At 35.2% G+C, this 23,296-nt stretch overlaps 1 protein-coding gene across 12 annotated transcripts in view; it reads right to left on the reverse strand.

Moving 5' to 3' along the window:
• Positions 1-23,296, reverse strand: part of prom1a (prominin 1a) — an 87,803-nt gene that overhangs the window by 7,585 nt on the left and 56,922 nt on the right. For 2 of the 12 annotated variants that reach the window (XM_041990183.1, XM_041990180.1), the window contains 22 exons: positions 16,886-17,006; positions 16,511-16,574; positions 15,954-16,043; positions 13,922-14,151; positions 12,886-12,960; positions 12,564-12,627; positions 12,193-12,352; positions 11,790-11,942; positions 11,160-11,283; positions 10,466-10,569; positions 9,647-9,731; positions 6,336-6,482; positions 5,404-5,475; positions 4,781-4,873; positions 3,806-3,823; positions 3,266-3,319; positions 3,100-3,180; positions 2,954-3,022; positions 2,387-2,476; positions 1,594-1,709; positions 890-913; positions 406-474 (listed from right to left, as the gene is read on the reverse strand). In XM_041990183.1, the coding sequence (XP_041846117.1) occupies positions 406-474; positions 890-913; positions 1,594-1,709; positions 2,387-2,476; positions 2,954-3,022; positions 3,100-3,180; positions 3,266-3,319; positions 3,806-3,823; positions 4,781-4,873; positions 5,404-5,475; positions 6,336-6,482; positions 9,647-9,731; positions 10,466-10,569; positions 11,160-11,283; positions 11,790-11,942; positions 12,193-12,352; positions 12,564-12,627; positions 12,886-12,960; positions 13,922-14,151; positions 15,954-16,043; positions 16,511-16,574; positions 16,886-17,006 (2,103 nt within the window). Of the gene's footprint in view, positions 1-405; positions 1,230-1,593; positions 1,710-2,386; positions 2,477-2,953; positions 3,023-3,099; positions 3,181-3,265; positions 3,320-3,805; positions 3,824-4,780; positions 4,874-5,403; positions 5,476-6,335; positions 6,483-9,646; positions 9,732-10,465; positions 10,570-11,159; positions 11,284-11,789; positions 11,943-12,192; positions 12,353-12,563; positions 12,628-12,885; positions 12,961-13,921; positions 14,152-15,953; positions 16,044-16,510; positions 16,575-16,885; positions 17,007-23,296 lie in introns of those variants that run through there. The other 10 variants (XM_041990184.1, XM_041990181.1, XM_041990188.1 and 7 more) reach the window with 7 other exon arrangements.

The following is a 23,296-nucleotide window of genomic DNA, read 5'->3' on the forward strand; positions in this document are numbered from 1 at the left end:
TTAGTGTTTTTTTTTTTTTTTTTTTGTCAGAATTACTAAATTTACTCCAGTAAAAACCTAAACTCTTCTATACAATTGACTCTGTTGCATATGATACCATCAGAAGTCCATGTAAACAGATATTTGTCAATTCTTAAAAAGCAAGGTTAATCACTTCCTACTTAGATCTGTATTTCAGGCACAAAAGACTGCTGAATTTTGTTGTTCTTTTTTTTTTTACTACAAAAGCTACCATTACATCTTTAATTTTATTATTTGAAGACCTCCAGATTTATGGTTGCAATGATTTAACTCCCCTGCAGGCATGCATTATACTTTGGCTCATCATGACCAAGAAACCCACTTCCAAGACATGCCTCCACCTCCACCATCACATGCAGTCAACAACATAAATATAGAGTTTACCTTGTCATCATAGGATTAGGAATACCTTGTGAGCGCTCACTATGATAACCATTATTACCAATTTCCATACTGAAAACAAAATATTGTGTACAAAAAATAAAGCATGAAAAATGAGAGATGTTGCATGCAAAACATGTAGAAAAAAATGCTTTCTTTTTGAGTAGCCAAACATATCACGAATGTCAGGAGATAAACATCATCTGAATATAAACTATAATGTTTTATTTACATTGTAATTTACAAAAACAGGTGGACTTGTAAGGTTTGTGATTGCAAGAGCCCTTCTTGAAAGAAAGGTAAGGGGCACTTTTCATAGGTAGCAGACAACAAGAAGCCACACCATCCACCCATAAGAACAATTGAAGCTTAAAACTGCAAACCAGCACCAAGTAGTTTAGTAAACAGATATGTACAGAGTCAGAAAAAAGCACAGAGTGAAAAAAAGAAAAAAGAAAAAGAAAGGGAGTTGGGTAAGATGTCTTACTTTTTCATGGGAATTGTCTCATTGCTATAAAGATACACAGAAAACATCAACATAAAACTGTTATTGTGATGATCACCATAAGAAATGCATCTTAAAACGTCCTGTAATCTGGCACAGATTACATGGAGCGAGATGCAACTGATCAACTGAGGTTGTTTTAAAGCAGTAGGTCCTCAGAAGGTAAATAAAAAGTGCATGAAAAAGAATGCATCAATGTCTGTTTGTAAAGTGCCAAGTGCTTGACAGAGAGGGAATGAAGCAATAAAATAAATGATATGGACATGGAAATAGTAGAAATGGTTATCACAAAGTAAAATGCCAAGTCCCAGAAACAGAAGAGCTACAGGGGAGAGAAAAGTGGGCAGAAAATAAATCAACGACAAGCTTCAGAGGCAAATTGGAGACCCTGAAATTGTTACATTTCATATGCTAAACCAGCTATTTTGCTAAGAAAAACGGCGAAAAAAACCTTTACAATTAAAATAAGAAAAAAAAAATTAAATTTAGTAAACATAAAAATAAGAAGTTAAAGATAAAGAAGGGTCCCCTGCAACCATTAGAAGCATATTACATGTATGCATTCATTAGCTAATTTAGATCTCACTAAACAATGCAAGATGTCCGTACTTTAACCATGCTATTTACAGCATAAACAATATGAAGTAAATGTATGTTTGCATTCTTAGAATCCCAAGTCTACTCACTCGTCATAAACATCCTCGGTGTCCATCCTGCGGTAGTACTTGGCTAGTTTCACTGCTAGGATGATGCTCGGGAGCAGGAAGAGGGTGCTGCAGCCCAGGCCCATCCAGAAAGTGTTCTAATAAAAAAAACGATGAATATTTAATAAATAAATAAAATAAAAATATTTATTATTAAAATAGAAATAGTGGTGATATGCCAACTAAAATTTCTTACACTTCAAGTACATTTTTAATTTCTATCACAAAAGTTAAAAGGGAAACAAAAACATCTTTTAAAATCAGACCTACTCAATAAATACGATTTGGGGGGGTTTTCTTATCACTCCTAAAGCTTTAATATGGGCTCAATATTAAATCATAAAATTTTTTAGTTGTAAAGGAATATTTGCAAATAATTTCAGAGTTGGCATCTGTAAATCGAGCTTGTCACCATGTAAAAAGAATGTGCCTAAAAAATTCAAGTTTGCAAATGTGCAGAAAAGGATTTGCATGGTTTTAAAAAAGATTTGTTTTTGTGGGAAAAAGAAATAGTTCTTTTGCGAAAACCTGCATGAGAGACTCTGAAGTTGCGGTTGGGAATTTTGTCCATCTGATTGGGTGGTGACAAACAAAACATAATAATTTTACAAGCTTGACTTAGTACATTTAATACCCAACCTTAACCAAATATTATAATTGAATAACGTAGATTAATTATGCAAATAATTACTGTATGTAAATTGTGTAAATTTGTTATCTATCCAGCCTCACTGAGCTACAACTTGTTTATACATTGTCTGTTTCATGTTATTACCATAGAGTCCACTAAGAAACTACAGGTCATGATTTCCGCTGTGTCCAAAATGTTGCTGAAGGGCTTGCATGGGGCAACTTCCAGGGCCAACTACAGAAAATATGAACAGGAAATATTAGAACACAACAGATTCAATGCTATGCAAAGTTTTTTTTAAACTTTTATTTACGTTATCAAAGCTTCCCTGTTCTTAAAGTGGAAAACAACCAAGATGATATGAATGAAGTAAATAAGGGTTTATTGACAGCTCTGAATTTCAGGATTGAAATGTTCTGCTTTTCAGTTTAGTTTGAATTCCTCTGGTTCACTGGCGCAGAAACCAATATGCCTCAAAGCAGATTCCTTAGATTTAAAGAGGCCATAGCTGTTATATTGGTCTTGTCTAAATTTACTCCAAAACGCTTTTGTAACATGCAAAATGTTTGTTTACCACTTCATAGCTTTGTGTTTTAGGAAAACATTTGATTCTGACTACATGAACATGGAGGTAAACATTAACACTCCATAAGTGAGGAATATGGGAGACAATTGGTTTGCAACATGTTAACAAATTAACACAACACTTACAGATGTTTTTACCCATTCTATATATTGATGGAAGTAGCCAATAATGGTTGCTGTATATTTCCTTGTTTCCTGAGAACAATCAAAGCATAACATGAGTTAGAAATTTTCTATAAGCTTAAATTCAAACAGAACACAATGCATGTTACCTGATTGACTAAGAGCGTTGCATTGTGGGAGATGAGGTACTGAGCAGCTTCAATGGCATCAAGAACAGCTATGACTTTGTTCTGCAGAGGTGAAAAATGAATATTGTTTGATGAAATTATGATTCATGTAGGTCTATATTTCATATTCAGAGGCTGGTTTACTTACTGGGAGGTCTGAGGCTGTTCTCTCCAGGAACCTCATGCTCTGGTTTAAAGAACTCTTCAAAATGACACAGATGAACATTTCAGTGTCAGAGGTCAAAGGTCACTTCAATTAAGACAAACAAATGCAAGTGTAGAGTATAAGAGGTTAAAAAATGATCAAATGAAGAAAATTATGCTTTGAATACTGGCATGCTGAAGAATTTCATCCCAAAATTGAATATCCACACTGTAAAGAAAGAATTTACTAAAACACATCAATGATATGATCACATATGCACATGTTAGAGTATTTTTATCCTCATTTTGTCACCAGTGAGCAACATATTTTTTCTTCAAAGTGGATATTTTGTACTATTTTGGTACAAAACCCTTCACACTTAATACAGGTGTTTATGCAAGAACAATATTTTTTACTATGAAAAAATAAAGTCATTTCCTGTGTTGGACATACAGAATACCATCTGAAAGATACCAGTTTCTTATATGATTTGCATATTGGTTGGGTACATTAAATGCACAGGATGGACACGTTTGTGCTTACCCTTGCTCTGACATATTTCTTTAGGTTGAATAAGGAAAAAGAACAACAAAAAGAAATGTTGTTAAAGATGGGTCAGTGCACATCACTGCTTGCAGCTGTATATGCTTGGTGGTATTTAAAAGAATAGTATAGACTTTGACAGGGAAAATAAAACAGAATATTTAATTTGTTTGCATTTTTGGTGACACATGCCTGAGGGCCAAAAACACAATATTTTTAGTATATTAAATGATATCTAAATATAGTTTCTTCTCTAAGGCTGATTGCGGTCTGTTAAATACAGTGGACATTTGCACCTAACAAAGCTGTAGGAACAGTTTTGTATGTAGTTATTTAACACACAAAACAACAGTAGCATTCATTTACAGAGACATGACAGACCCGTGTAAAAAATAAAAATAAAAACTTGTGTTTTTTGCTCCGTTTTGGTTTTCAAATATCTATATTTTTTGTATTTCTGTGGTTTGGACATGTATTGCATGTTTGGTTTTAAAAGCTTTCTTACTGACAAACAACTTTCTGCTGACATGGGAACAACAAAATTAAAACAGTTAGCTAAACATGCTATAAGGCTGATGGGAATTTAAGATTTTGACCACCACCCCTATTTGCCCACTCTGGATTTGATGAGCACACACTAGAAAACTCAAACAATATTTAACCTCTGGCTGCATTGAATTCAGATCTTTTGAGGGCAGTTTGGGTAACAAAATTGGTCTATCTTTTGTCTGATTGTCATGCAGATTCAGGTAGAAATGCTAAAGATTTCAAATTAAAAGGATTTTATTTTATTTTTTTTTGTATGTTATACATACTTTTAGAATTTTCAAGGATATTACTACCCATAGTATCACCTTAACCTGTCTTTTGGGGAATGATTAAAAGTGCACTAGAAATTTTAATTTAAATAAAAATGCATCAGTCATTTGTATATTGCTTAGTAAGTGCTTTAGAGTAGGCGAAAAAACAAATTACCATAGCCTGCTCCATGGGGATGATCTGCTGTCTGTGGATCTGCTGCAGAGTGCCAATGTGGCTTTTCAGAGCTGTCTGCAGAGGGCCCCTGGGCTGAAACATACAAATACACAGCAAAAAAACAAAAACAAGGAGCTAAAAAATCAACTCGGAAGCCATAACAAAAAAGAAATGAGAAAAACATTTCTATCACATAATTTTTAACAATGCATTTTATCTTCCTTATCCTTCAGACAGAGCCACCAAGAGAGGGAACAAAAGCTTTTGTTCGTGGATTATTTCTACATGAGCACTGCATGGAGTTATAACATTACTTACAGCCAACAAACTGATCGGGACTTTAAATGAAATCCTATTTCAAAAGGATTTTGAAATTTCAAAACAATAAACATCTCAATTGTTAGTAGACTTTCCATTTGGAGGCGAACAAATGTGTTGCATTGTTTCGTGGCTGGATAAAGTCATCAAACCAAATGAGAACCAGTCTCTGTATAGGAAGGGTATAGCTACTGAGATCACGCATACAATCAAGTTGTGTTTTAGATTTATAAGTAAAATAATTGAAGTGTGAGTGCAGAGACAAAACAATGAGAAATTGCCCTGACCGGATGTTGTTTTCTTACCATGAGGTCTGTTTGGGACTCCAGTTCTCTGGCAAATGAGAGCACATCTACTACAGTGACTCCTTTATTCACCTAACAAATAAATAAGGAGAAAGATTTTGTAACCTTCATATATGAATAGCAATGACAGGATACAACTAACTAGATTATATCCTCATTCAAATTGGATGCAGCTTTCATTGGTTAAAGAGAAACAATAACACAATAGTTTTAAAGTTACAGATTAAAAAACAATTGCATCTTTGATGGACAAATGGTTAAAAAAAATAAGGAATAAATAACCTTCATGAGTTCCATGTATTTTCTTATAAAAGAAAAGCTTTAGCACTCCAAGAGTAAACATTTATTGCACATAAAACATCACAGACTTCTGCAGTGTGTGAGCTGCACATACTATGTACTTTTTAATGCATGATTAGTACTTTCTTTTCTCTTATAGGCTTTAATCTAAGTGAAACTGGCAGCTTGGGTTGGAGAAGACAACAAATGCCAAGTTCCAGCTTATTCCAACACACTCTTTGCCTTGGCAGGATCACTTTGATAATTTAGCTTCAGTGGTTCTCAGCAGAATCCAATGCACTGTGTCATGTCGCAGCTCATATCAGGTAAAGCACGGCTGCCTGCTGTATGTTAACTGACAGCATAGCAGATGGCTGGTACACTGAGCCTGCAGAAAGAAACTATTTCTGGTATCTCACCATTAAAGTATGCTTTTGTAATCTTTAAACTGTGTATATAAAATGTGGCTCTCATACACTTTAATGATTTTGCCAAAGCAATGGAACTCGAGCAGTTTAATCCAGTAATCAGAAATTTGATTTGTAGCCATATTTTGTGGGCCTGACCATTTCCTGCTTATTCATGCACATTTTAATGATTTGTTTGTGTGTTTTTCTCTTCCAGCTCATAACAACATTGTGTACGTGAGTTACCTCTTCCAGGTAGTCGGCATAGTTGATCTCTGATAGCCCTGCTTCAGAGAAATCTCTGAGGTTCTGCTTTCCCTCTGCTTCCAACAGCATTATCCCTCTCAGGTCGATCTTAATGCTCTCCAGGTGACCCAATACATCCTTTGTGAACTGCAAGCACAATGAAGTACACCAGACGCATTGATAAGGACATTACAGCTTTTTTAACTGTTGCTGAATGTCTGGAATTAAATGGTAAATGTATGTGTCCTCTCTACTTATTTGAGTCTGCTCATATGCAAGAGCTTCCTGTTAAAAGAGCTTGGTTATTATCCTAATTCAAGTATTTATATAACAGAGTTTGGAAACTGTTATTAGCATTGACTGAATCACTGACAGAGTGGATGACTAAGAAAAATGAAAAACAAATGCCAGCGGTTGGATCATGAATATGTGGTTTGGATGAAAGTTTATACAGCCCTCTCATGTTTTTTCCTTGATGTTGTTTGTTTAACCAGATTGATTTTTTTTTTACCTTTTATATCCTCAGTCTTCTTTGATGCATTTAATTTAATACAAAAACAAAATTATATGCTTAAAAAAATAAAAATGTACTTTTGTATTTGGTTTGGAAACTATTAGAAACTACTGTCCTCCACATATTACCCTTCATTACCACAAAACATAAGAAGACATAATAAAAACAGAAGAGCACATACCTTGTCATTTATATTTACTTTATGTGTATATGCTTATAATCTTAAAAACCAATTACTTTAATTAGGTTCAGTAAAATTCTTCTAAAAGCCACATTTATACTATGATACAACTTCCATGTTTGTTTGATTTTACAACAAATGAAGTGAAAAGAAAACCAAAATTACGTTTCATGTCACTACAATGTCAAAAAAAACAAAACATTTTGACTATAAAGTTATTTCCTGGATGACGGGACCATAGGTTCTGATGTTTTGGATTTCCCGTAAAACTAAATTATGTTTAATTATGTTTTAGTAGAAGTAGTAGTAACATTGAAATTTTTGGTATTGTGTCCCGTTTGAATTGCACAGAGTAACTAAATCCATCCCTGCAGACTGGTAAACGTGTCCAGATACTTTGAAATGAAGGTAACATCAGTAAAATCAGATGAAGGCTTAGAGAGGACGGATCTTTTAAATTTTCTGGTAATCACATGCCACAGCAGTTTGTTCTTTTATAGGCTTTAAACAATTTATTTTTCCTATCATTAAGACACAGATCTAACTTATTTTTTTCTGTATTCTGCTTAATTACTACACAAGTTTGCATGTTTTAGATCTTTGAACTAGTCCACTCGAGTAAGCTGCTCTTTGATGAAGATGGTTGTATTCCTAAGCTGAAGGTCTGTTCTGGTGTCTAGGTTCTTTCAGATAATTTAGCATTTTGTTCAGTGAAACTTCAAATCAGCTTCTGTGTGTCCTCGTTGTTCTCTGAGAACCCACAATTCCTTGCCCGTATTCAACACTCCACAGATAGAGGAAAATGTTTCATGTAAGGCGAGTTTTAATAAAAGAATTTTCTATGTTACTTACAAATCATATGAGGTCGTTCAGTAGAAGCTTAAGTTTTTTATCAGTCTATGTTTTTTCATAAGCAGCGCTCCTTTGCTGAGATTATATTTCTCATATAGATGCTCATGAGGGAAAGCTAAAGGGTTTAGTTGTGTCTGATTCATATGAGACAACGGCATGAGAAGGGACTGTATTACTTTAAAGGCAACGCGCTTTGGTTACATTTTCTAAAAAATTTTTATTATTTTTAACTTAGCAGTGATTCATCAATCACTTAAGTCAAACATTAGTTTCACCTTAGCCCTTTAAAGTTAATTTTAATAAAAGTAAAATGTTTCTTTGCATTTTCCTTTTTCTTTGGACAATAATAATAAGAATAAATATTTTTTTAGCAAATTGGTTTCAATAATAGCTAATAATATAATAACAATAGTGAAATGGTCACAAATTAAAGCAGTCAGAAGTTAATAAACATTTACTCTGGCATTACATATCCAAACCAAGTGGCTTAGGCAGGTTTATTTCCAGAGAGATTTTATAAAATTCATTGGTCACAAACAATTTGCTCTACCAAACGGAAGATTAGAATTAGTAGATAGAGATTGTGAAATACTGTACCACCTCTTGTAAACCACTTTAAATGATCTAACAATCTAAATTCACCTTAAAAATCCTGCTTCATGTTGCAGCTTGTCAAAGGTTGCCCACACATCTGGCCAAAGTAGGGTGACCTAAATATGGCCTAATCTACATTTTATGATATTGTATTGACAAATGTAACTCTGCCATCAAGTTGATGCACCAGTTTTAAAACATGTGATCACAATAAAGAAGAGTTATTTGAACTATGCATCTACACTGATTTAAAGAATTTGTTCTAAGAGTAAACCAGCAGATAGTCTGGATCAAGTGGACTAAAACAATTAGAAACAGTTTTTTAAAAGTCATAATTCTTAAAGTGTTTAACTTTCAGAAGTTCTTATTACATTTGCAGACATTAATGAAGATAAATGACCAATGTCCGGAAACATGTGCAGCTTAGGATTTATCAGCTGCTGGCGACACAGAGCCAAGGTTGTCTTGCCAACTGGCAGGAAAGCAAACAGAAGTGGTTTGCTCAGGGTAAAATAGAAACTTAGATCAATGCGGTAATGGCTACGGTATGTGACTGTAATATGATCAGCTGCTGGCATATATTTTGGTTGGGCAGTGGAGAAATTATAAGGTAAAGTCAACAAAAACAAAGATGTCTGACCACTTACTGACTGCTTATGTAAGGCTGTGTCCACATTCCATACCTTGTTTGAGCATGTGATGGATTTATATGAGGGTCAAACGTTAGATATGCTTAAACTGCCTTAATATTTGGATGTGATATTTGGTCCAAGTGCATACCCAGAAAAGCTTTAGTATCAGACAGAGATGCCATTATGAGTACTTATTTTATCCTTTAAGTGTATCAGTAGATCGGCAACATATTGTGTACATTTAACCCTAAAAAACACGTGACATCAAACATTAATGTCTTTGTAATTTATATCTTTATCTTCAATTCATGAGTTCATATCTTGTTGCAGGTTTTAATGAATGAAAAGGAAAATACTTTATTAGTCCCAGAAATAAATTATTTATAATATAATTTGAAGTATATGAATATATGACATGTATTTCTCATAAACAAATAAAAGTGATTGTTTTGAAAATATAGGTTTGCATTCTGTATATAAATACAAGTGTAATAAGAGTGAAGCAGCAGCATATTACTAAAAGCTTCTGGTTACTAACCACTGTGGCGTTCAGGAAAGAAGAGATGTTGAAGACCTTGTCCAGGCGCATGGCAGAGTAGATGCCTTTGTTCTGTTTACAAGTGCTGAACAAGTTAACACAAACAAACAAGGACACATGAAAACATTACAGGGAGAAAAACAGACAGAGAAAGAAGTCAGTTTAGATTCAGTCATAGTGAAAATATTTGCTGCCACCATGTGAGGTGGACTGGAAGTACACAGCTTCCCCAGCATGGAACAGTGGAGTTTTTCATATGAGCCTCAGATGATGGCTAATATGTTTAAGATAAACATGATATGATAACATTTTAGTCAGCCACATACCCTATACAACAGGCCCATGTATTAACTGTCTGTGTTTTAATGGGTAAAGACTTGATGAAACAGCACTGCTTTATTTGGACGTGTAATGACTTTGGGTCTGTCATTCCAACCTACTGAGGATACTCAGCGCCTCACCAGAGGGAGATGATGAAAGCTCATGTAATCACAAAAAAGGAGGCTGCAGAAAAGCAGCACTGATAGTGAAGAAAAATGGCACCAATTAGCCATGGTTGAATCAATGCATCTCTCATTTGCATCCCCATCAGAGTGAATGAAATATTTAGTTGTATGTTAGATGCCAGATGCAATCAGATCCAAGATGGGAATAACTTTAACTGAACTGAAAAACCCTGTCATTTCTGTAAGATGATGTGTGTGAAATATGGACAAAACCAACAGGGACAAGGCTGAGGAGAGTCATTTTAACCAAAGCATTGCCTCTGAAGGTGGCAAACACAACTTAAATACATTCATGTATATGAGTTTTCTTTGCCTGTACAAGCTCTCTGTCGTCAGGTCCAGTTCAGAGTCGTTGTACATGTAGCCTGGAATAAAGTTCTTCCACTCAGGGTTGATCAGATGTGGGGTGTCCACAACCTGATGGGTTAAGAGAGCAGACAAGGTTTTGTTGTTAGTCAGGTAAGGTATATCAGATCACTCACTGTGAGCTATGACAAAATCTGCTCATTTTTTATTCTATGTGGATCTGACTGTGGAAGTTTAATTTCCCTAGTCTAAAATTACTGAAACCCTACAGTATTAGTAAAACACAACATTTCACTTCTTTAAAAAGATATTTGAACTGATACATTTCAGCTACTCTTGTCCAAGTCCCATGTTTATTTTATACTTTTTAAACTTGAATTATAGTGAGATTTTCTACTTTATGGATCTCTTGACTGCAGCAAGATCCACATTAAGACACAAACAGCAACGTCCAAGTTGAAAACTGAGTGTAGCTCTCTAACAGCCATCCAAGGGACATCTAATTGTGTTTAGTTTGCTCATTTGGAGGTTTGTTTTTTTTTTAAATAACTTGTACATACAGTCCAAAGCACTCTTCGTGTATCAAACTCAAAAGTTTCAGAAATGTCCATCACCTGGACAAAATTACCTTTTGAGAAGTTTTTAATTTTTTTTCTTGACTAAAGCATTAAGTCTCTACTTTTTAATTTTTCTTGACTTGCCTTGAAGAGGTCCTTGGTGTGGAAAGGTTCACAAACAAGTTTCTCCATGTTTCCTCCAGCAAGGAAGATGGTTGTCACCACTACCATCAGCACCCAGGAGAAAATGAAGCTAAATCCAACGCCGCTGTGGATAAGAACAGTCCTTCAGGTAAAGCCAAAGTACAGAGAAATAGCACATCAAGGATTAGCAGTAGGGTGGATTACAGGGGGAATTAACTGTTTGTAACAATGCTGAAGTTTTACAAGAGATAAACTTGAAGATGTAGAAAACATATTACAAATGAGATTTAACATGAGACACATAAATAAATAAATAAATAATGATCAAAATGCAAAAGGCACAAAAATTAAGTTTTTTTAAAAAAAAAAAAAAAACAGGAGAGATTAACTTTTGTATGGTGCCCATTTATTTGATATATGCTTTGTTTACTTGAGCTTTCTGTAAATGATAAGCAACTCATCTGTCTAATTTTATGGAGGCCTTCAAAGATCCTCTGGATGCTTTTGATTTAAAATCATTTGCTATATTATACACCGAGTGGAAACTGTGACAAGCAACACAAAATCAAAAAGATTTTTTTAACTAGATCTTTAAAAATATTGAGTTAGTCTCTGGTATTGTGGACTCACGCCATTAACATTGTTCCTCCTGTGTTGGAGATGCATCCTCGTGTTGTTGGTGAGGCATGCTTGTCATATCCCAGAGTGCCACACAGGAGACCCAGGTAGTTAAAGGCCAAGACAAGGACCACCATGCAGCACAGAGCAATACAGCCAATCCACCTGCAAGCAATGCTGCACAGTTAGAGTTCTCACAGAAGGTGGCCCACAGCTCCCAGTATAGCACTTTTATGTCCTGCAACCTTTTTAACAGTAAAAAATGTTGTAGCTAATTAGGTCTCTAACTGCTACATTATTAAGAATTTTTCCCCTTTGAAGCTGATCAGGTGATTAGCTTTTATATATGAAAGAAAACCATTTGTAAAGGTATGTGCATGTGTTTGTAGAATCTATGTTAAGAGGCCTGTAGTACCTGTAGAAGTCAATTTGGTCTATTTCAGGGTAGTAGTCCTCAATCTTGGCATGTGCGTGGCTAATGAAGATGGTGAAGTTAGAGAGAAAGCTCTGCACTGGAAAAGCTTTGGAAAAGCTGCTGATATTGTTCCCAATGCCATCCACCAAATTCTGCACATCTAACAGACAGAAAAGTTAACCTGAGACAAGCTACTGGAACAATAAGAAAATATGCTAGTTTCAATATTCATCATGCTAAAATTAATGGTTAATATGGTTTGTAATTTTCTGGAAATTCCCTGAGTGAAAACATAAACATCAACACTAACAGAAATGGGAGCTATTCAATTTGTGTTTGCACTCAGAAAAAAGATTTTAGCCATCCCTTACTGTTGACAACACCTCTGGTCTGTTCAATCACCATATGTGGTGTGTCGTTTAAAGATGAGAAGCCCTGTGAGAGGATGAAAACAACATCTCTTTTGTCATTTTACAGAGATTTAGTAAAGTTTTAAATGTGCCAGATTATATATGTATATATATATATATATATATATATATATATATATATATATATATATATATATATATATATATATATATATATAGAGAGAGAGAGAGAGAGAGAGAGAGAGAGAGGGAAAAAAAGAAGTGGAAACAACATTAAAATAGCCTAAAGGACTAAAATCCTCATTTTATACCCCACACTCACCCTCTGAACAATGTCGCTGAGGTCTGTTTTTACAACATCTTTCACCTTTTCCAGCTGAGGGTTCACATTGGATAGCTAAAAATAAGCACAGAATAAACACTGATAAATACACACACAGGCACATCAGATCACAATTCTGCAGCCCTTTGTTGGCAAATAATTTATATCCCAGACACGATCCTAATTTGAAAGGAACTAAATTAAAACAATTGAGGTAGATAGTATTCAAAAGAGGAACAACAGAAGGGGATCTTTGTAAAACAATTACAAAACATGGTGAGGGGGAAACATCCATTATTGTTTAGCTAGTGCTACATGAAAGCACTGGTTCACAGCTTTTGAAGTTTGTCTTCAAACACTTGTAAGATGCCCATACAAAGCTTATAACAGGAATTTCCTCATGCTAATGATTCATCTTATTTATACTGACCATTTAGAGCTCCCTCTTAATGCACTTTAAATGCAAATGATGGGGCACTAAACTCACATTTATCCTTCTGTGTGAAAATACAAAAAGCAGTTTAACTGAAGAAAGCAAAGAGGTTTCAGCTGCTTCAGTAAGAAAACCCGTTAGTCTATTACTTATTTATGCTTTTGTAAATGTGTGGACAGGGTTTACTGCAGAGCATAACAAACATCTTGGTACTAAAAAGATTAACAATGGAGGACTTCCTCCCACTGGTGAAGATATGTTTTAGAGATATTTCATTGTATTTTTACCCAAAATGAAGAATATGGCTTTTGTCCCCCGATTTGGGAACAGATCACAAAAAACACAAGAATGAGGCGATCGAGCAAAACCAGTTGTCATGTTTGCATCAGCACATTACTAATGCTATAACGTAGACATAAAAATTATGACCTCCTCCTTTTATCAAACTAACGCAGGGACAAAAAGTCAAGGTGATTTATTGTTTTTTTTTTAAAGAAAGTGAAATCTCTGTGGGAGGTATTAAAGAACACAATAGTTATGTGGGAAAATTTGCTGACAGCATATAATCTAGGTGTCAGGGAGGATTGTATTCAGTTTTGTTACCCGTGTAAAATTAGCGCTTATCTGCAGCTGTGATAGTGATTGACGGATGTTTTGGCACAGCTGGGCTGTGGTGGCATCCGACTCCTCGTCGTGACAGCCGGGGTCGTTGAGGGTGCGGTTGATGCTGCTGCGGACTTTGTTCAGACTGAAATTAAGTTTCCCCGTTCCTTCTTGGAGGACCACCAGAGACACACTGACATTCTCCAGAGCCTCCTTGGTTTCTCGCATGGCTGAAATGAAAGAGACCACAGATGAAACTGAACGTGGATTTGGTTGTTTAAGTGGAAAACCAAGACATGAGGGGAAAAATGCCCATCAAAAAAATAAAATAAATAAAATAATTTAGGCACTATTCAGCTGTCTCACTTATAATGACTAGCATTAAAAAGAAGAAAAGCAAGTAATTATTTTAAAGTAAAATTTCAAATTGAATCATTTGTTAGTGTTATTTCCACATGGCCCGCTGTGTGCGTCTCTCCTCTGAGTGACTCATAAAATTCATTAATATTTGATGTAAATCTTGTAACTCTGTAGAATTATTCGAACAGAAGTTTTGTAAACGTATATTTGTATTATTACGAGAATTGGTAATTAGTACAGCGGTGCAATGATTTCTAATCTATAAAACTGTCCCAATGATTCAACTGTATGTTTAATAGACTGACTTTAATATCAAGATTCATACACAAGAGAAAACAGTGTGGATAATGTGTGCTTCTGTTACACACATTCAGACTCACACAGGACACACACTTTACCGTAAACACCAGGACTGAGCCGAGTATGTCTTATAAATGATTTTTCCAAACCTGATACTATAAAATTTTCATTTTAAATGTGTCCAACAGCCTTGTGTTAGCAAACATTAACCAAAAAGCTTTGAATGGTGGAAATCTTATTCTGTTCTTTTGATATTGTTGCTCTTCAGAGACTTTCCCTGACAACTGAGAGCACTGGAGGGTAGCAGCCAGTTTTAGTTAATAATCATAGTAGTCTGCAACAAACTTATAATTAAATCCAACAACAACGGCATCCTTGAACAGTAATAAAAATGCAAAAAGGGGGGACAGTAACATGGTCATATACAAATACTTCACAGCTCTGTGAAAACACACATGGATGCTTAAATGCCACATCAATTTCTACTCATACCTTAAGTTTAAGTTAAAATCCCGTTCCTTATCATTTAGTCTTTAATATCTGAGAAAACTATATTTAAACTGGATGCTAATATTCTTTAAGTGTTCGACTCAGCCCCAGTAGATAGCCGAAGGACTCATTTAAGCTATATTCAAATAACAGGAAGATCAAGCATTAAAAAAAAAAAAAAAAAGTATTTGATTAATTTGCACTCTTTATCTTTATGATAAAAAAACAAATATTCAAATAAAATAATATGACAGGTTACGCGCACACATTTTAATGCTCACTTCACAATGGGGGACACAGTTGAGATATTCAGATGCAGGTTAATTATGGTTTGGAGTACTGGATGCAACTAACTTAAAACTGCAGCAGGAGAAATTTTTATGGAAAGATAATCACCTATTTTTATACAAGAATACAAGTTCTGTTCAGGAGAGGTTTTAGATTAATAATTTTATTCATTTAACCATGAACACTTTCACCAATTATGGTTAAAAATATAAAAATTCCCTAGTGCAGTTTTAATATATTGATTATTGTTCATAAAGATTTAACTCGGGGTTCGGGTAGGTCCAAGTGCTTAAGGAAAAGAACAAAAGGAATAAACCACAGGAAAAACACTGGTATCAGAGTTCACAAAGTCAGGGATCAAAGGATTGTGGGTCATTGTTCACTTGCTGAGTCATTATTACCTTTGACGGCTCTCTGGATTTTCACTTCATTAAAAAAAGCATAAAATATGAACATTAAAAAGGAATTGTGATTTGCAAGTTCAAGGGCATTCTACATTTAGGTACATTAAAATGTTTTATTGCCCTATTTGTAGTCAAGTTTACAGTTTACAGTTCTCAGTAAGTGGAAGAAGACGGTAAGTGAGTGGATGTACCTCCAGCCATATTGAGCACCTGGTCCAAGGCAGGGTGGACCTCTTTATCCAGCTGCTCATGTATCATTCCTCCCAACAATGGACCTATATCTGTACAAAAAAACAAAAAAAAAAAACAACAAACAGCAACAGGTCAACTGGACACATGTAAAATAGTTAATTACTCTATTATTGTTTAAATATTGCCCATAAACAGACCCTCCTCAGGGCTTGCTCACTTATAAACCATCTAATCCTTCATCTTATGATTGGCTGGTATGAAGAGACCATAAACAATTTATCTGAAAGTATACAATCCAAGAACTGATTTAGCAGGTGTCAACTTTCAAGAAAGAACTGCCAGCAGGAGAAAAGTAGGATGAATACTCAAGTGATGCTCGATAACAGTTACAGCTGTGTTATCTAGACCCAGTTATGTCACAAATCTGTTGTGGGAAGCCATTTGAAATACACACAGTAAATTGAGATAATAAGCATGATAAACGGAGTGTAAGATCCCAATGAATCGTTTATATTCACTTAATTTATTATTAGAGGCAAAGAGAAGGTCTACTTACTATCTAGGTCATAGATGACTTTGTTTTTAGCTGTGGCGTATTGGGATGTTAGGTAATCAATTTGCTGTGAACAGGAAACAGAACAGAGCAGTCTTACAAATGAGAGCACACAAATATGAGCTCGTTAGTCTCATCATAGATTCTAACAAACTAACAAATCAGTTTTACATTAGTAACAATGAGATGGAAAAACATTTTTAAATAATAAAAAGATAAAAAATGGAAAAAAAAGCATTAGTGTTCTATATATACATATATTACAAACAAGTTAAATTAAGAAGCTTATAGTTATTTGATATTTTGTGTTACATAGACACAAACAAAATAGTGGTTGTGTTCTGCCTACATTTGCTATCACTCTGATGTCTGACTCACCATTGGTGTGTCATTTGCAAAGGTGTGCAGGTCCCTCATGTTACTGTTGACAAGTCGTCGTATGTTCTTCACCTGAGAGCTTAGATTCTGGTTGGCAGCATATGCACACAGCACTCCAATCCTGTAAACAAGTGAGAATCAGAAATTCAGTGACCTGACAGTCACTCATGAAGTCAGTGATTAAACCTGCTGTTACGTCTGTCCGGTACTGGACACACAGGAGTGTTACAAAGCATGGTAATAACATGTCATCAACAGTAGAGGTCAGTGTTCCCCACCACATAGACATTTACTCTGAACACCTGTAGAGAGCTTCTTTTCCTTGAAAACAAGTACTGCAGCAAATTAAACTTTTACTTATTTATAATTAATTATTGTTATAAATAAATTATTATTATTTTAAATCAAATATACATAATGGTTTGAGCATTATATTGTAAGCTCAGCCTTAAATACTGTATGTCAAATGGAAAAATACAAAAACATATTACACAGCTCTGGCGAGCATTCAGGTATGGTTGTTTTTTTTTTTACCATCTAGTAGATGGATATAGACTGTTATCTACATTTTTAAAGAGACGATTTTTTTATCTAGAATTTTCCTTGTAGTTTAGAAATTCATTTGTGTTAACATTTAGCTTTAGGGCCCTATCCATTTAATCTAAGGTCCCCAGGCTGTAAACATGCTCAAATTAAAAGTGAAAACACAGAATTGCAGACCATTAGAGTGAGCCCCTCGCATACTTCAAACAGAGCTGAGTAGCCCACTACAAGGCTTAATTAGTTTGAGCAACATCAAGGGAAAGACAGCCCATAATATTAAGCTGTTTCCATGACTCACTCGCATCCCAGCTGAATTTCATGCCGCATCTCACAAGTACCAAAGCACTGAGCAGGTTAATGTGTCTATGTATGTTTTCACTGCGAATATAGTTAGAGTTGTTGAGGCAATTAACTTCAGAAAAGATGGTTGAACTGCTTTTCTCTTTTTTTTTTCCAGTATAGATTCTAAAGAAATCTAGACTTGTACAGCACAATGAATCTCTCTTTCAGAGTAATACTTATAGAAATACTTAAGAAGAATAAGCAGCTTTGTGAATGATGTAAAATGACTTCCAGAGAGGAATAACAAAATGACTGCCTCAGATGCCACTGTGAAGGTTTAGATCAATAGAGATGAATCAGTCTGTTGTGACTCACTGTATAAAAAGGCAGTGTGTGTGTGTGTGTCTTTGTACATGTAACAGCAACTTGTATGTGATGCAGTGATGGTAGTGTGTATCATTAATCTTTACAGTCCTGTGAGCAGCAGTCACTGCTGCAGCCACAGACTCACATGGACATAATCTAAGCAGACGTGAATCAAACTGAAAACATTTTCCACATCAGATATTATTGTTTATACACTGAACACTCTCTGCTTTGGAGAATTACTGTATACTGATTAGGTGAAGTTATATACATTCTTACATTTCTTCCTGTGTTGTTAAGTGTCTACATGTCCGAAATTACAATCTATCAAAGATTTCTCTAAATATTTTTACAGTAATTTCATAAGACTTAAATCAATTTACCATATTTAACCACCCTGATGCAGCAGTTGGTTACTCTTTTCATAGATATAATCCTTGCAAATTTGGTCATTTGGTAGCCAGCTGAGAGGTTTTCTATTGAATTACGAATTTTAAAACATTTTGTTGGCAAAGTATGTTGAATGCAATGAAGTGGGTCTTTCCTCCTGTGTGTAAGGTATTTGAACAGGTCTTGTTGATCCCTTTGCATCTGTTGAACTGCAAAGATAAGTTTGATTTTTTGATTGACTACATGTTTTTTTTTCATAAATTTACTTAAATTAATTAAATCCACTCCTCCCTGCAATACAGCCCAAACCATTATATTTCCGCCTCCATGCACAAAAGCTCGTAAGACATTCACGTTAACTAATGCCTATATAAATCAAGGATTCTAAGCTACACATTTCTGTGTACTTAACACTTAAATTGAGTTTTGCTTTCTTGTTATACCCAACAAATGATCAGTTTTCTCAAGATGTTTTGTCTTGATTTCTGTAGTTCCCCATATGTTTTCTTAACAATATTTAGAACCATGTAAATTCAATACAGGAAGCACTTGGAAGATCTAAAATAGTATTATTACTATTAAAATGACACAATTACTCATCGTACAGTTAAAAGTATAGAGACATGAGACTATTAACATTAAGAAGCATTAACTCTTATTTTTAGTAAATGCCATTTTATGTTTATTTCTTTCTTTTTTTTAAATATGGACAAATGACCACTGAAGATGTGATATAGTGTCTGCAAACTAGACTTATAATAGATAATAATAATAATCGGTAGATTAGGTTTTAAATGCAAGATAGGTCTTGTTTAGATTGTTACTAAATTGTTGATCAGATTTAATTGTTTTTTATCTTGGAATCTAGATCAACACCTTAAAAACTCTTTGCTGTATTAAGGCGACTGTAGATCTTTTTCACACATCTTTTTCAAGCTGAGCTGGGACTAACATGCCTTTGTTTTGTGTTGGTGTCATGCTTAGACTGACAGAGGTGGGTCCTGTGTTGAGACTGATCTGCTGCTGACTGATCTGAGCCGGCAAGGAAGATAGTAACAGTGGTGAATAGGTAAGGTAGGTCAGGCACTTGTGAACACACCTTTGTCCTTCAGCTCTTGAATGATGACTTGTGTGTAAGCACACTCTGCCCATTTGGTATGTGTGAATTACCAAAGAGGAACAGCGGTGGGTTAACAAGGATGTCTTGTTTAGGGCATAACTTATGTGAGAAAAGGGTTAGCGTTTAGGTGGGTGGTTTGTGTCATGATGGATGCCAGGGTCCAAGCATTTTTAGCACACACAATGTTTCTGACCTCACCTGTCAGCGGTTGTAATGTTGCTGATGAGTTTAAATGAAAACTGAAAAATGAGGATCTTTAAATCCCTTTTAAATTCAGCTTTCAAATAGTTCAGTTATTAGAAAACGTGTGGTGTATGTCTTTTTTGTGTACAGATTATAGTTAACAGGCTAAATATGCAAAACCACTGCCATGGTCCTTAAAGAACAAATGTGTTCTAGGATCATCTGCCGCCTCTGGGAGAGAAACTCTTTCATCTGTAAGGAGCTAAGCTGAAATATGTGGAATTGTGATGATGTTTGCTGTAAATAGTGAGTTGGCTGACAGAGTAAACACTGTCATCGAATAAGTGAGACTTAATGAGAAACCAAGCCAAACAACTAGGCTGGGGCACAGTGAAGTGGAGCCATTCGTAACCATGGGGGAGATTGAAAATGGCCACTTTTATAACAAAAGCCTTTTGTCAACAACTTCTCTGCCCTCACTGCATCTCTTTCTCATCTATTGCTTACACTTTTCTGTCATATGTCTCTGTCTGCTCTGACTCTTCTGTTTTCTTGTCTTTTACTTCACCTGTAATTCTGTGAACAAGCCCAATGAACGTCTTACTGTTAAACTCATATTCTTTCCACCATCGTCCGTCTCTTTTATTCTCCTCCATTGTCTCCTCTTTTGCCGTCTGTTCTATTTCTCCATCTCCCTCTACCCACCTCCCTCTCTTTTTCTTTGTCTCACTCACTTCTTCTCCCCACTGGTGAACAGCAAGGTCACTGGAATCTGATACTGAACAAAGAGTCTTTGATGAAAAAAGCCAGTAGCTTCACAACAAGCTGTGGAGCTCATAACTGTCCATAATAGTGAAAGCTTCGTTAGTTTTTTAAAAATATATTACTCAAGGAGTAAAGGAATTAAACTAGAAATTAAATCTGACAAAGAAAAAAAAACACTACATTTTGATTGAAAGGCTAAAACTGACTAACTTCAAATGACAATCAAGGCAGGGTAGCACTAACAGAAAATAGATAATACATTGTTCAAAGAACATCAGAGATACTTACAATGTTTGATTCAAGGTGAAAAGAAACATGTCAGACGGTCAATAAAAACTGAACCCCTTAATGAATCCCTTCAACTTAAAATAGTTTTTCTGACTGAAAGATTCTTGTTTACAAAATATTTTATAGTCATTTTTAAATTACCTTTGCTCTGTTTGCATACCATTCATCAGTGAAATGGAGCAACTGGCTTGTTGTACAGCATCATCACATTTCAGTGCAAGCTAACCCACTACCTTTAACCATGGCATATGACTGGATGACTTAGTGTGCCTCGTTTTGACCACAGGGGATAATTCAAACACAGCAGGAGGAGAATTTACTTCTAACAACTCTGGAAAAGGGCTTTAATTCCTGTTTGAGCAAAAGCCAAATGACACATGAAACTCTTCCCCCAGGGTTGAAACCTCACAACAGCAGATAAAGAAGAGCATCGCACTAGTACAGTGTCCTAGAATCTAGGCCACTACTGGAGGCTGGGAAGTGAGTGTTACATGGTCTGGTGGCTCTATAGCTTTTACAAACTCCCAACAATGGCCTGCATTCAGGATAGCTGTAGTTGTGAGGCTGGGACAGTTGCTTTTCAGCTATTCCCTTGTTTCACACTGTTGGAACTGGACCTCTGCTATTCTAGCTCTCTACTAAAGAAATTTACTGTAGAATATAACTCTGTTATGGTGGTGCGTATGAGGTGCTTTTATTTTATTGTGGTGCAATAAAATGTAGATGGTACAAGGGAAGCTTTTTACTGCTATACTACACAAAGTATTAATCAAGGCCTTACTAAACTAAATTCTGGGAACTTTCTTTTTTTGTGCTAAATCAACCTGAATGATCAGTATTCAAAAGCTCATGAGAATAAATAGATTACAACTTACAACCGTGTGCATGTGTATGGGACAATGAATTTGCTGACTAAAAAATGAAGAGCCAGAACAATGATACTGACACATCTTGTGTTCCTTTTCCTCCTGGACATCCTCTCTTTACATATTTTGACATATATTGTTTGACATAAAATCAAGGAATCACATAAGAAACTTTACCACCGGTTTGCTTGTTAACATTTCATTCAGCGATTGTAATGCTCCTTTTGTTTGCAGTTTTATTTGTCTTGCTAGGTCACAGTCTGAACTCAACATCCCAGTGCTGAACTGTGTCCTATAAAGAATTTAAACAGACAATGAATACTTCAACTATCTGGCTCCAAGGCCCTTGATGCTATCTTGTTCTCTTTTTCTCCTCATAAGTACACTGTGTAAATTGCTGCTCATTCCATCTAAAGACTGGCAGCAGAAGTTTAACAGAAGACAAGAGACCATTTATTCCACAGTAAACAATCCGGGAATGATGCAAATGCAAGAGTTTGAGCCAGACAGCCTCTGGGGCAAAGGGTTGTGCAAGCAACCCTCAAAGGTCACTGAAATATGTTTGTATTTCAAAGTATCTAAAGACTATAAAGTATTAAAAATATGCTGTAAGAATTTTTCCATCTCCGTACATTTCTACACATTACAGTAGCTGCACTGACTGTGTTAATATATAGCAGTAGTGAAATTAAATATCTAACCATCACAGAGAGGACTTTGTCTAAAACTTATCTTTTTATCTTAGTTTCTAAAAGCAGAATAAACAGCATTAATCCTCAAGCATGAAGGTTTCTGTCATCAGTGGTGGATGTTCACAGTATAGACTGTAAATATAAGAACTAGTGTATGCTGGAATACACAGACTGGAAAATAATTTACAACTGCAGTAAAAGGATTTCTGGGCTTGCTGGGCTTAAAGTATATAATTAAATAAATTATAAAAAGAAAACAAAAAACATCCCAATAACTAAAAAGAAGTCAATCAAATTTTCTTATACCATTTAGACTCACGGTTGGTCTGAAACAGTGTGTTAACGTAAGGAACAGCAGTAATCTAAACTCATAGCATGCAAACTATGTTGTTATTGCTACACAGTGTGCAGATGTGCAAATGTTTGTGTCACATTTAGACAGAATCAGCTGTAGCTGTAGGTAAGGAACAGTCCGGTAGCTGGGACTGCTTGATATCCTGTTGATCACAATACTTTTTCTGTGAACCATTAGCAGCAGTTGCTGGCTGAAATAAATATGTATAATAAACACAAATCTTACTGTTCTGGTTCATTACTGATAAAAATGTAAAGACTTCTTAAATTAGGTCCATATAGTTTATTTCCAAATTTGTCTGACAATGTTCAAAACAATGAATTAACCACAGTGCTTGTCAGAACTTGTTTATCTCAGCAGTCTGTTGGAACTGATAAAACATTAGCATCATTTGGACAGCTAATTGCTGTTGACTTTTATCCTCTCTATATTACAGCAGATCTGTGTGGGTGAATACAGAAACTCTCTCAATACAGGAAAATGCCAGTACCAGTTAAGCTTTGTAAAACAGTCCAAGAGACCAGGATCTTTTCGCTTTATCATTGGACTACCACACAGCAA

Source organism: Melanotaenia boesemani, chromosome 7 (assembly GCF_017639745.1).
Source record: "Melanotaenia boesemani isolate fMelBoe1 chromosome 7, fMelBoe1.pri, whole genome shotgun sequence".
In the NCBI taxonomy this organism is placed as follows: domain Eukaryota; kingdom Metazoa; phylum Chordata; class Actinopteri; order Atheriniformes; family Melanotaeniidae; genus Melanotaenia; species Melanotaenia boesemani.